General features: G+C 48.9%; 1 protein-coding gene across 1 annotated transcript in view; it reads right to left on the reverse strand.

Moving 5' to 3' along the window:
• Positions 1–13,947, reverse strand: part of PREX1 (phosphatidylinositol-3,4,5-trisphosphate dependent Rac exchange factor 1) — a gene marked incomplete at its 5' end in the record, with an annotated part of 189,410 nt that overhangs the window by 95,357 nt on the left and 80,106 nt on the right. Inside the window, 2 exons of the mRNA XM_039912880.1 lie at positions 5,988–6,110; positions 11,236–11,307. Coding sequence (XP_039768814.1) covers positions 5,988–6,110; positions 11,236–11,307 — 195 coding nt within the window. The remainder of the gene's footprint in view (positions 1–5,987; positions 6,111–11,235; positions 11,308–13,947) is intronic.

A 13,947-nucleotide genomic window follows, 5' to 3' on the forward strand; every position in this document is an offset into this window, starting at 1 on the left:
ACAGTATCTACCCCAGCACTTAGCACAGCATGTAATATGCGCTGAACAAATACCACAATTATCACTTACATCATTCTTATTATTCCTCTGACGGACAAGGAGAAGTTGCCGAATGGACCAACAATCCCCAGAGTGCTCTTGGTCGGCGATCAGCGGCATTCGGACACTGGAATGGCCGGATCAGGGATCTCACTACAAATTTCTATTTTAATCTAATAAGGTACATACTGACAGTTACAGCTGCGTGCACGCCGGCAGGGTCAGTAAGTCTGAGGAAAGAGATGAGTCTCGCAACGGGATAATAAAACCACCTAGGAAGTGGGAGGTGAGAAACTGCAGGACTCCTCACACTGCATCTGGCTTTCCAGCTGCGGACGAGCACCAACCCCCTCTTAGAGCCAGGAAGTTCTCCACATCAAACAGCAGGAAACCCTGCTGTCGCTTACAACCTGTGGCTAGATCACAAAGCACCCTAGGTAGAATATCAGAAGATGTTTGCCCTTGGCTTTGAAGGTTTGAGACACCCCCTGTCCAAGGAAGGGAGGGGGAGAATTCCCTTCTATTCCAGAATCCTCCCCTGACTGATGGAGAGGTGGAGCAGTGACTTTGGCCACCAATGCTACTTCCCCTAGGGTTAGGCAGCACCAGAGAGAAAATAATCATAATAATATTAATAATTGGGGTATTCGTAAGTGCTTCCTTTGTGCCAGGCACCGTACTAAGCGCCGGGGTGGATACAAGCAAATGGGATTGGACACGGTCCCTGTCCCACGTGGGGCTCACAGTCTCGATCCCCATTTTCCAGTTGAGGTAATTGAGGCCTAGAGAAGTGAAGTGACTTGCCCAAGGTCACAGCAGACCTTGACCTTGCTGGGGAAACAGAATAGCTGAGGAGAAAAAGTATGGGCCTGGAAGTCAGAGGTCCTGGGGTCTAATTCCAGCTCCTCTGTTTGCCTGCTCTGTGACTTCAGATAAGTCACTTCACTTCTCTGTGCCTCAGTTCCCTCATCTGCCGGGAATAGAACCCCTGACCTCCTGATTCCCAGGACCGTGCTCTAGCCGCTACAACACCGTACTTCACTGGAGAACTCCAAGCTTGCTTGAACAACCTCAGGGCCAAGAGGCCTCCTTCCTCCTGCTCCGTCTGCAGCCGCTTCTTAACCAAAGGATATGATGCCACGGGTACACATCTGCAAGCCTGTCACTGCCACTTCCCCTTCCTCCCTCTCTCAGGAGCTAAGGGGGCTCGGGAGCCAACGAAATTGAGTGGGGAGGGGGGGAAAGAAGAGTTTCTCCAAATAGCCGTCATTAAACACGGCGACATCCTCTCCCCTCCACACCCCAAACTGCCTCGTAGCAAATTAAATGTCATCCCCCTCAGACCACTGTCGCTTTGTGCTTCGGAAACTCGGGGAGGTTATATTTAGCAGCTGACAACATCCCCGCTGCAAACTGAACTCGATGCAATAATTATATGCACATTCCACTGCTCTTTCATCAACTGTCTCCAGCTGGTCTTTCAGGCACAAGGACCCCCACAAAAATGAGAGCTATGCTTTAAATGGCTCAACGTCTGAAGTGTTTAATTTCCTCCCATAAAGGAGGAGGGGTTGGGGGGTTCCAGGAGGAAATGAGCAGTTACATAATTACAGATGTTTGCTCCAGAGAAAGTCTGAGGCCTCCAGGTGCCCCCACCTGAAGGAAGAATGTCCCAGAAAAGGAAGGGAACAGCAGGTGTTAATTAATGGATCAATTAATCTAGTGAATTTCTTTTGTTTTTAATGGTATTTCCTATGCACTATGTGGCAGCCACTATACTAAGTGCTGGGGAAACAGAATAGCTGAGGAGAAAAAGTATGGGGCTGGAAGTCAGAGGTCCTGGGGTCTAATTCCGGCTCCTCTGTTTGCCTGCAACAAACAGGCACTTCACTTCTCTGTGCCTCAGTTCCCTCATCTGCAAAATAGGGATTCGATACTTATTCTCCCTTCTACTTAGATTGTGAGCCCCATGTGGGACAGGGACTGTATTTGGTCTGATAAACTTGTGCCTACCCGCAGGATTTAGTACAGCGCTTGGCACATAGTAAGAGTTCAACAAATACCATAGTTATTATCATACCTTTTCACCCTCCGTTCAGATCCCGAGTCCCCTTTGGGACAGAAACCGTGGCGGATCTGATTGTTTTGTCTCCACACCAATGCATAGCACAGCGCTTGGCCCACGGTAAGCACTTAGCAAATGTCACAAAGATTACTGTTATCAGGAAGGCACTTTTGACCGAGGCTCTGACTTCCCGACCGGGAACTAAGTTCCTGAACCCTCACTCCCAGACTTCCTGCTTAAAACCGCACGGGGAAACTTCCTGTCAGCTGATGGTGCCTCCGTACTACCCCGCTGACACCATTCTGGGCAACGGCCTGTCATCCCCTGGACAGAGCACAGGTGGAAAGAATGGAGAGGTTGCAGGACCCTGGAGTCTCAGGCTGGAATCTGCCATCCACTGACAGTGAGTCTTTCAGCCCATCTCTCAATCAAAAAAATCAGTGGTATTTATTGAGCGCTTACTGTGTGCAGCACACTGGACTAAGCGCCTAGGAGAGGACAACAGCGTCGTTATGCTTGTTCCCCGCCCACAAGGAGCTTACAGTCTACTGGGGCAGATGACAGTTAATAGAAGTAAATAAAGTGCAGATCACGTACATAAGTGCTGAGGGTGAGGTGATCTCTCGATGTCACACTGCCCAGCTCAGTTTGTAAATTCCTCTAGACTGTAAGCTCGTGGTGGGCAGGGAATGTGTCTGTTTACCGTTATATTGTATTCTCCCAAGCACTTAGTACAGTGCTTTGCACAAAGTAAGCCCTCAATTCATGAATGAATTGGACCACAGAGAAGTAGCGTGGCCTACTGGACGGAGCACAGGCCTGGGAGTCCGAAGGACCTGGGTTCTAATCCCTGCTCTGCCACGTGTCTGATGTGTGACTTTGGACAAGTCACTTCACTTCTCTGGGCCTCAGTTACCTCACCTATAAAATGGGGATTAAGACACTGAGCTCTCTGTGGGATAAGGACTATGTCCAACCTGAGTAACCGGTATAAACCCAGTGCTTAGTAGAGTGCCTGGCATATTGTAAGCACTTAGATGCCGTTAAAAAAAAAAGAGGAGGCTGTAGGAGGAGGAGGTAGCCCTTGAGCGTGGAGGCTTCGACATTAATCAATCAATGTTATTTTTTCAGTGCTTTCTGCGTGCAGAGCACTGTACTAAACGCTTCGGAGGGTACAATACAACAGATACAGTCTCTGACCACAATGAGTTTACGGTCAGCATGAAACTGTTTCCCCAACTGAAAACTTGGGGAAAATAGTGGGAAGGAGGAAATGCCTGAATGGAAAACAGACAGAGAATGCTAAAGTGTTGTAGCATTCTACAGTTGTAGCATGTGGAGAAACTGGATCCTAGAAGGTTTATCCCCGGCAGTAGAATGTTTTCCTTTGGCAGAGACCACCAGGACCACAAGGATACAAGAGCTACACCTGGATGGTGTCAAGGAAGTGGAATTTGGAATCGGGATCAGAGACACTGCTGACATTAACCCCGGAAACAGGACAGAAGCAGGGAGCATAGCCTGTTTCCCCAAGCTTTAAAAAGGCCCTTTCTCCACTGTCCCTTGGGGAAAGCTTCTATCACCCCAAGTACTGCAAACTATGGAGGGTGGCACAAAGGGAAAATAATAATACTAATAATACTAATAATAGTATTTGTTAAGCGCTCACATCTTCTAACTCCCAGATCCAGGCTCTTTCTACTAATCAACACTGCACTGACATGAGAAGCGCCATGGCCCAGTGGTAAGAGCAGAGGGTTCTAATAATGGTACTTGTTAATCGCTTACTAGGTGCCAAGAACTGTTCTAAGCGCTGGGGAAGGCACAAGTTAATCAGGTTGTCACAGTCCCTGTCCCACATGGGGCTCACACCCTTAATCCCTATTTTACAGATGAGGGTACTGAGGCCCAGAGAAGTGAAGTGACTTGCCCAAGGTCACACAGCAGACACGTGGTAGAGCTGGGATAAGAATCCAGGACGTTCTACTTCCAGGCCCATGCTCTATCCACGAAACTATTCTGCCTTTATAATCCCAGTTCTACCACTTGTCTGCTGGGTGGCCTTGAGCAAATCATTTAACTTCTCTGTGCCTTCTATTTACCCTGTGAGCCTCATGTGAGACCGGATTATCTTGTTTCTACCCCAATGCTTAGTGCAGTGCTTTGCACATAGTAAGTGCTTAACAAATATTGTTATTATTCTTTTTATTGTCATGATGATGATGATGATGATAATGAGTATTATTTCTCAATGGATTTTCCAACCAGGAAGACCATCCCACTAGGACTGTAAACTCCTAGAGGTCAGGCCCCATATCTACCAACTCTACTTACTGTCCTCTCCCAAGTGCTTAGTACAGTGCTTTGCACACAGTAAGCACTCAATAAATAGCATCAACTGACTGACGACTGGTTGTGCTCTTGCCAGATCCCCTTTAGAAGAGCTCGTGTTGCCACGTTCATCCCCTCCAATACCGCACAGCCTCACAAACACTTTTTCTTTAAAGGTCCTCGTTAATGCCCACCCAGGCCCAGAGAAACATCCCTTATCCGCTTGGAGACAGACGGGCTTCCAGAGCAGGAAGGAAGAGGTGCTTATTATGGGCTGTCTTTGGAGAGACAATCGGAAAGAATTCCTAGAAGAGGCTGAGATCAATCTGCTTCCGAAATCTCACACAAAGAGTCTTATCAAACGGCCGGAATTTCAAAATAATGTGTTAGAGTAAGAGCTTCAGTTCTGGTTAACCAATTAACCTAGACTCATTAGCGAGACAAGCAGTTTGGGAAAGAATCCGGGGCTCGAGAGAAATCCCCAGGGTGACTATTACGGCTGATGAGTCACCTTGACTTTCCAAGCTTGGGGCCTCACACCTCAGTCTGAATGAATCAGGTGGTACCCTACACTGATTAACCTCTCAACCCCCTCTCTTCTGTTTTGCCTCTGAACTTGGGTCTGTACTCCCTAAGCCCCTCATTGCTCGCCCAACCCACACTGCATTTAGGTACATCTCCTCTTACTCCACCACTTCCCCTGTCTGTAATTTATTTTCATGTTCAATCAATCGTATTCATTGAGCGCTTACTGCGTGCAGAGCACTGTACTAAGTGATTGGGAGAGTACAACAATAAGCAGACATATTCCCTGCCCACAGTGAGCTTATGTGATTCCCCACTAGACTGTAAGAACCTTGAAAGCAAGGATCGTGTCTACCTACTCTATTGTACTCTCCCACTTGTTTAGTAAAGTGCTCTGCACACAATCAGAGCTCAATTATTACAGTGACTGACTATTCCCATTCTACTTAACTGAGGGATCGATGAGGAAGGGGTAGAAGCTAATGTTCACTAAGCCTCTCCCGAGAGCACTTAATTCAGAGCAGAGATACCCTGCTGTGAGCTCCATGTTAGACTGTGTCCAACCTGATTAACTGGTATCTACCCCAGCGCTCAGAACAGTGTTTGACCCAGAGTGAGTGCTCACTAGTACCATAAACAATTAATTGGTTGTTAAAGACCTGGTTAAAAGTCCACTCTTTAATCTATTTTGGGGAGAGACATGGAGCCTTTGGGCACACCAGGAAGTCAGTCTTCCCAGAGAATAGAACAAGCTCTCTACCCCGGAGGAAGGATTTCTAAAAATACATCCACGTCTGGGTGGTTGTGAGGAGCCCCGTTCATTGTTCCAGCCCATCCACAGAGGCCTTCCCACCCCACACAATCCTTCTGGGCACGACACGGTCATCCCAGCAGGGCTACCAAGCCTCTGCGGTAAGGGGAGCCGGCCTCACGGCCAATGGACCAAGCTGGGGAGGTGGGGAGCCCGAGACGGACACACGTGAGAGGAAACTGCCTTGGACGATAGCAGGGGAGTCATTGTACTCACAAACTTTAAGAAAACATTTCCAAGTTCATGGTGAGACTGAGGTTCTGGTTGTAAACAACACTCCAGGGCAGCCAAGAACTCTTTGTGGACCTCCAGGATATCTTCGATGTTGGAAAACAGAATCTGCAGCGAGAGGGGAAAGAGAGTTGGTGTTACTGGTGGGAGCTGGCGGCTGGGGTGAGCGTGGTCAATCTGGATTTCAAAGTCAGGGTTGTTGGCCACCCAAACTGTCAGTGGAGCCCGATTCCCACGTATCCTCAGTCAGTCGGTAAGTCAATCGTATTTATTGAGCACTTACTGTGTGCAGAACGCTTGGGAGAGTACAATATAACAATCAACAGACATATTCCCTGCCCACAAGGAGCTTGAAGTCTAGGGGGGAGGCAGACGTTAATGTAAATAAATATAGATCTATACATAGGTGCTGTGGGGCGAGGGCAACTGAATAAAGGGAACTCCTCCTCATTATCATCGTCAATATTATCTTCAATAATAATGGTGATATTTGTCAGAAGCAGTGTGGCCTAGTGGAGAGGGCATGGGCCTGGGAGTCCCTTCCTCTGCCTAATGCTTACTCTGTGACCTTGGGCAAGTCACTTAGCTTCTCTGTCCCTCAGTTTATTCGACTGTAAAATGGGGATATCCATTCTGTCTCCTACTTAGACGGTGAGTCCCATGCAGTACAGGGACTGTTTCGGACTTAACTTGTATCTACCCCAGTACTTAGAACACTATATATATAGTAAGCGCTTAGCAAATACCATAAAAAGGGCTTATTATATACTAAACACTGCACTAAGAGCTAGGGTAGATACAAGATAATCAGGTCCCACATGGGGTTCACCGCCTAAGTAGGAAGAAGGGGTGTTGAATCCCATTTTACAGATGAGGGAACTGAAGCAAAGAAAAGTTAAGTGACTCACCCATATTTATAGAGCAGACAAGTGGTGCAGAGCTTTGTACACGTAAGTGCTCAGTAAATATGACTGAATGAATGAATGAATGGTGGAGCAGGATTAGAACCCAGTCCCTCTGACGTCCAGCCTGGGCTCTTTCCACTAGACCATGCTGCTCCTCATCTCAAGCATCTTCCCAACATGCTTATGAGGAAGGGGAATATTTCCCTATTAAACAATATGGGAAAACTGAGGCCTGAGGACTCAGGAACAAAATCCACGGGCCCCAACCCCCGAGTCCAGTTCTCAACCATCAGGCCAGCAGCTTGCAACGTGGCGACACATTTCCACTGGCCGGGGGAAGAGAAGACAGAACAGCTTTACTGTCCTGGTCGGGCAGGCGGTGGAGGGGAAGGAGGAGGGAGGAGAGGAGAGGGACAGTCCAGCTGGCAGAGCCGGAAGCCCAGGCCCGGAGGAGGCGGAGGTGGTGGCCTGTCTGTCCAAGCCATTGATATCAGCGCTGGCAGGCTCAGAGAAGGAGGGAGGGCCAGGAGGGCAGGCTCTGCCTGAGCCTCCACAGGGACACGTAGGTTACACAATGTTTTCCAGATGACCTCAGACCAGGCCAAAGGGCCGGGCCAGGCCAGGGAAGGTATGTGGCAGAGCGGTGGTCCCAAGGACTGGCTGAACACACTCCCTCCCTCCCTCCCACCGCTCCCTCTACCCATTCCCCCACCCCCCCCCCCCAACCAGGGGACCAGAGGGACGTGTTCCTTCCTCACAAAGGAAAAATCCCAGAGGGCCTGGAGCTCCGGCTCTGAAGGGCTCATGAGGGGGGAGAAAGGGGGAGGGACACAAGGGGAAGGGAGGGAGAGCAGGAGGATGAGGAGCAGAAGTGAGAAGCAGGCGGGGGGGGGGGGGGGTATGGGGAGGAAAGAGAGGAGGGGAAAGAGGAAGAGGGAAGGAGAGGAGGGGAAAAGAGGAAGAGGGAAGGGGGAAGATGGGAAGAAGCCATAAACTCGGGGGGCAGGGGGACCCGAGAGACTCCAGTCCTGATTCTTGGTAAGAGCGGGCATGGCTGGAATCGGCATTCAGATTGTTTTTCTGCCACGGCGGCTGTGAAGTCAGACTGTGCAGCTGGGAGTCCGGCAAACAAAGAGGAGTGCGGCCAGAGGGGCACAGGCGCCAGAGGCAGACCCTTCTTTCCAGCCAGGACGGGGGCAGGGAGGGGGACGACACTGGCCTGAAGGTCCCCGCCTCAAGCACTGCTGAGTTATTGATTACTTCCAGAAAATCCCCGGCCCAAGAACGTGGGACAAGGAACTGACAACGCCGGGATGATCATAAAGCTGTCCTTACCTCACCCCAGCGGGGGAGAGGGTTCATTCATTCATTCAATCGTATTTATTGAGCGCTTACTGTGTGCACAGCACTGTACTAAGCACTTGAAAAGTACAATGGGTGAAGCAGCGTGGCTCAGTGGAAAGAGCACGGGCTTTGGAGTCAGAGGTCATGGGTTCGAATCCCAGCTCTGCCACTTGTCAGCTGTGTGACTGTGGGCAAGTCACTTAACTTCTCTGTGCCTCAGTTACCTCATCTGTAAAATGGGGATTAAGACTGTGAGCCCCACGTGGGACAATCTGGTTCCCCTGTGTCTACCCCAGCGCTTAGAACAGTGCTCTGCACATAGTAAGCGCTTAACAAATACCAACATTATTATTATTATTATTATTACAATTCAGCAATAAAGAGAAACAATCCCTGCCCACACCGGGTTTACAGTCTAGAAGGGGGAGACAGACATCAAAACAAGTAAACAGGCATCAGTATAAACAGAATTATATATACACATCAAAACAAGTAAACAGGCAATAAAATAAACAGAATTATAGATATGTACTTATATACACAAGTATTGTCGGGCGGGGGGCGGGGAGGTAGAGGAAAGGGAGCGAGTCAGGGTGATGGGAGGGGGAGCTGAGGAAAAGGGGAGCCCCAGAGAGGTTGAAGGGACCAGCCAGAGATAGGAAAGGGGTGGGGGCAGCCAAGGGAGGGGTCTTGACCAGGCCTCAGGGCCGGAAGGGGCGGCTTATAACCCTTCCACACCAACTTATGGGCCGTTTCACATCTCGATTCCTAATTCCTGTCTCCCTGCGGGGAAGGAGGAAGGGGAGGAGGAACATGGGAGAAACTCAACATTTCCCATCTGCTGAGGTGTCAACCCTCCCAAAGCTTTTCTGACTAGAGGGAGGGAGACCACTTATGGGGGAGGCAGGAGGGGATTTGGGGGTTTCATTCCCAGGCCGCTGAGATCATCAAACTGACTTCCAGCTGAGCCTTAACGGCAAGGATGGATGCTGACTGGCTGGTTGACCGAATGGGCTCTATTTTCTCCAGGGCCCAAGTGCCTTCTTGGTGAGACCCAGTAAATTAGATACTCTCTTAAGCTGCCAGGGTAGGTTGAGCAGGCCACTGATGCAATAAAGTTCTGAGCGGTCCCCCCACAGCCTGGAAGCGTTAACTTTCCTGCCTCCACATCTCACTTACTACCGCTAATTGATTTAACACCAGGGAGAAATTATAGTTTTCAAGGAGTTCCAAGAGTCGGGAAAGATGTCAGTTAATCAGGTTTGGAGGCATCCCACTTGAAGCTCACAGTCCAGATAGGAAGGAACCAGATCCCCATTTTACAGATGAGGCAACTAAGGCACAGAGAAGTTAAGCGACTTGCTCCAGGTCACAGAGCGGGCGATCGGCAGAGCCAGGAATAGAACCCACATCCTCTCAATGGCATGAGTTGGGTTGGAAAGACTAATCACAGGTGTGGGTGAAACACAGAAGGCTTCCCGGTGGGGGTTGGATTTTAGAAGGGCTTTGAAGATGAGGGGGAGCCGGAGGGTTCTGGGTTTGAAGAGGACGGGGTTCCAGGCTGGGGGAGCAGTGTGAACCAAGAGTCAGAGGTGGGAGACGGAGCGTTTGGTTTCCAGTCACACAACCTGGACGGAGGATCGGGGCACCATCATCGTCCTTGGAGAGAGAAAGCTCACCAGAAAAGGGCAAAGATGTCACCTTTCAAAGAGGAGGCTAAATCACACTGCAGGGAGGTGGGAAGGGGAGGACACTCGCCCCTGACTTGGGCCACCTGCTTCCCCGGAGCTCTGTCTATTTTCACTGTTCCCTAGGATTGAGGGGCCGGTTAGGTCCCTGCCTCACCCTGTCACAGGTCCGTTGATACACTCGCCCCAGATAATAATAATAATAATGACAATGGCATTTTTAAGTGCTTTCTATATGCCAGGCACTGTTTTAAGCTCTGGGGTAGATACGAGATAATTAGGATCGACACAATCCCCGTCCCACAGAGGGCTCAAAGTTTTCATCCCCATTTTATAGAGAGAACTGAGACAGAGAGAAGTGACTTGCCCAGGTACACACAGCAGACAAGGGATGGAGCCGGGATAAGACCAAAGGGCCTCTCATTCAGATGAAACAGAGAGATTTGGGTCAATCGTTCATTCATCAGTTCAATCCTATTTATTGAGTGCTTACTGTGTGCAGAGCACGGTACTAAGCAGTTGGGAGAGTACAATATAAACATAAACAGACCCATTCCCTGCCCACAACAAGCTTACAGTCCAGTGAGGAGTCCTGCTTCTGCTATTACTACAGAGATTATGACAACTACCACCTCTACTTAAATTACAGGCTCTCTCTCTCTCTCTCTCTGTCTCTCCCCAAAGCCCAGTTAATAATTGTGCTATTTGCTAAGGGATGTTCAGGTCCCAGCTGGGGCTCACAATCTAAATAGGAAGGAGAACAGGTATTGAATCCCCATTTTGCAGATGAGGGAAATGAGGCCCAAGGAAGTGATCTGTCCGTGAACACGCAGCAGGTAAGTGGCAGAGCCAAGAATCCACGGCCTCTGACTCCCAGGCCCATGATCTACCCCATGCTGCTTCCCAAGACACACCCACACTCACACACACAGAGTCACAAAAAGCACAAATGACAGGGCAGAGGGGACTAATGGAAAGAATCCGGGCCTGGGAGTCAGAAGGTCCTGGGTTCTAATCCCAGCTCTGCCACATGTCTGCTGCGCGACTTTGGGCAAATCACTTCACTTCTTTGGGCCTCAGTTACCTCATCTGTAAAATAGGGATTAAGACTGGGAGCCCCATGTAGGTTGGTGATTAAGTTCAACCTGATTACCTTATATCTACCCCAGCACTTACAGCAGTGCTTAACACATAGTAAGTGCTTAACAAATGCCACAGTTATTGTTGTTATCATTATCTGGGGGAGCCTTTCCCTCAGCACCCCAAGTCTTGATTAGGGGAGAACTAAAGAGATACCTTGACATTCTCCTCCGTGATGCATTTCTCAACTGAGTCCAGCACGTTCTGTCGGATCCGATGCAGAAATGCCTGGTGAGAAAGGAGATGGATGAGATGGGAGTTAATCCTAAATTATTATTTTAAAGCAAATTAGCCCGTGCCTTTTCTCCCAATTAGTTTTCATTCCTTTTCTACTCATGCTGGTTGTTGCTACTGTGACATTCTGGGCTGCTTTGTTTCCTTCAGTGACTCTGAAAGTCAGGCATTAATTATCTCCCACCTTAATGGAATGTCACCTGGCATGAGCTTATCACTGACATGCCACATGGGAGATATTTTCTTAAAAAGCATCTTTTTTTAATGGTATCTGTAAAGTGCTTATCATGTGCCAGGCACTGTTCTAAACACTGAGGTAGATACAGGATAATTGGGTTGGACACAGTCTATAGTGCTATATCTATCTATACTATATCTATAGTGCTTAGTACAGTACTTGGCATGAGGTAAACATCTAACAGTAAATAGTAGTAGTATTCCATGCGAGAGCCAGGCCTCAAGACTGAGCTTTGACCCCCGAGAGTCTGAAGTAAAAGCCAAGAACCGAAGCTGAGCCTGAAGACTAAAGTCACCAGGTTTAGTTGTGAGAGGAAGGAGTGGAGGAACTGTTGGAGGATACTTAGTTCAGTGCCTGGCACACGGTAAGCACTTCACAATTACCATTAGAAAAAGGAATGGAAGGGTGGTTGGAGGACGAGGTGGAGGACAGGGCGGTGGGCAGAGTGGAAGGAGAAAGCTGGGTAAGGGTGGTCCTCACAGCTTCACTACCTGCCTCTCCCTGCCCCTCACTGTTTTAGCTCAGTTGACATCTGGCCTGAAAACCCTACCCCAGTTTCCCACACCCTCCAAGCCATGAAGAAAATAAGTGACAGTTTTCTTTCCCATGCTCACTCTGAATTGCATGTATTCAGCTCTTACTGTGGGCAGAGCACTGTACTATGCACTTGGGAGAGTACAGTAATAACAGTATAACCAAGTTGGTATACATGTTCCCTGCCCACAGTGAGCTTACAGTCTAGAGGGATGAGCTTACTGTCCACTTTCCCCAAGGAAAACACCTGAGGCTGGGCTTCCCCCCAGGGAAAGCACAGGTCCTCGTGAGTAAAGCTTGGAACTGACCAGGGTTGGGGTTCCAGCTCTAACACTGGCCTGCTGGGTGACCTTGGGTGAGTCACTCAACCTCTCTGGGCCTCAGTTCCTTCATCTGTAACATGGGGATACAATAGATTGTGAGCCCTATTGTTAGACACGGCCTTTTCCAGTGCCTAGAACAAAGCAGCACTTAAATAAGTAATAGAGAAGCAGCAAGGCAAATTGGAAACAGCATGGGCCTGGGAGTCAGAAGGTTATGGCTCCTCCACTTGTCTGCTGGGTGACCTTGGGTGAGTCATTTCACTTCTGCGTGTCTCAGTTACCTCATCTGTAAAATGGGGATTGAGACTGTGAGCCCCACATGGGACAGGGATTGTGTCCAATCCAATTTGCTTCTATCCCCCCTACCATTTAGTACAGTGCCTGGCACATAGTCAGTGCTTAACAAATACCATCATTATTATTATTATTATTATTATAAGTATTCAACATGATTAGCTTGTGTCTACCCCCATACCTAAAACAGGGCTTGACACATAGTAAGTACTTAACAAATACTATTATTATTGTTATCATTGCAAATGCTAATTTTCATTTGTTGTAGTAATAATGGTATTAACTAGGCTCTTCATTGTGCAGAGCACTGTTCTAAGTGCTGGGGAAGATACACATAATTGAAAAGTGCTCTGAGCATAGTAAGTGCTCAAAAAATACGATTGAATGAATGAATGAATGAAAATTAGACCCTCTGGGATTCCCAGTCTGAGATTCCAAGAGGGGAGAGGTGATGGGTAATAAAACCCATCTGCTTGGACAGAGTAGGCAGCAGCCTCTATACCGAAAGCTCGTTGTGGGCAAGGGGACATATCTGTATTATTGTACTCTCCCAAGTGTTTAGTCCAGGGCTGTGCACACAGTAAAGTGCTCAATGGATACAATTGACTGACTGACAACTGGCAGAGAGAGGGTAGGGAGTTCACTGGATGGCGTCCTTTCCAGCCCGATATTTCCACAATTTTAGCATTCCTGGTTGACAGAGGCCTCCATTGTACCACAGCCCGGAAAGAGGCCTTGGGCCCCTCGCCCTCCGAACTCTCTCGGGCTGAGTCCCCGACGGCGGCCAGGGGCTGACTGGTTCTTTCCCAGGAAGACCGCATGGAATAGATTTCCTCCCGCTTCTGAACCGGGGTGTCCCCTTCTTCTGGCAACAATCGCTTAAAGCCAATTGGGATCATTAATTAATGTGCGCAATTAGAGGCTACGGACAGTCTTAGTCACGGCGTCATGTCAGGTCTAATAATAGAGAGAGAGGACCAAGAGCCAGAGACGCAAATCAAATTAGCTGGCACGGGCGATTCAATTTGGAAAGCGAGACTGAGTGTTAATTTAAAAACCAGCTTCTCTCCTGACGCCTGCCGGGGGAGATCACCGAGTGGAGAGACAAAGGGAGCAGGACTCAGAAAGAGAGAGGCAGGGAAAGGGAGAAAGCGCAGAAAATGGGGGAGGAGGGGAGGAGGGGGTCTGGCAAGGAAGAGGCAGAGTGAAAGAGTGAGACACCCTTCCAGACAGGTTGTCAAATCT

This window comes from Ornithorhynchus anatinus, chromosome 8 (genome assembly GCF_004115215.2).
Source record: "Ornithorhynchus anatinus isolate Pmale09 chromosome 8, mOrnAna1.pri.v4, whole genome shotgun sequence".
NCBI classification, from domain to species: Eukaryota; Metazoa; Chordata; class Mammalia; order Monotremata; family Ornithorhynchidae; genus Ornithorhynchus; species Ornithorhynchus anatinus.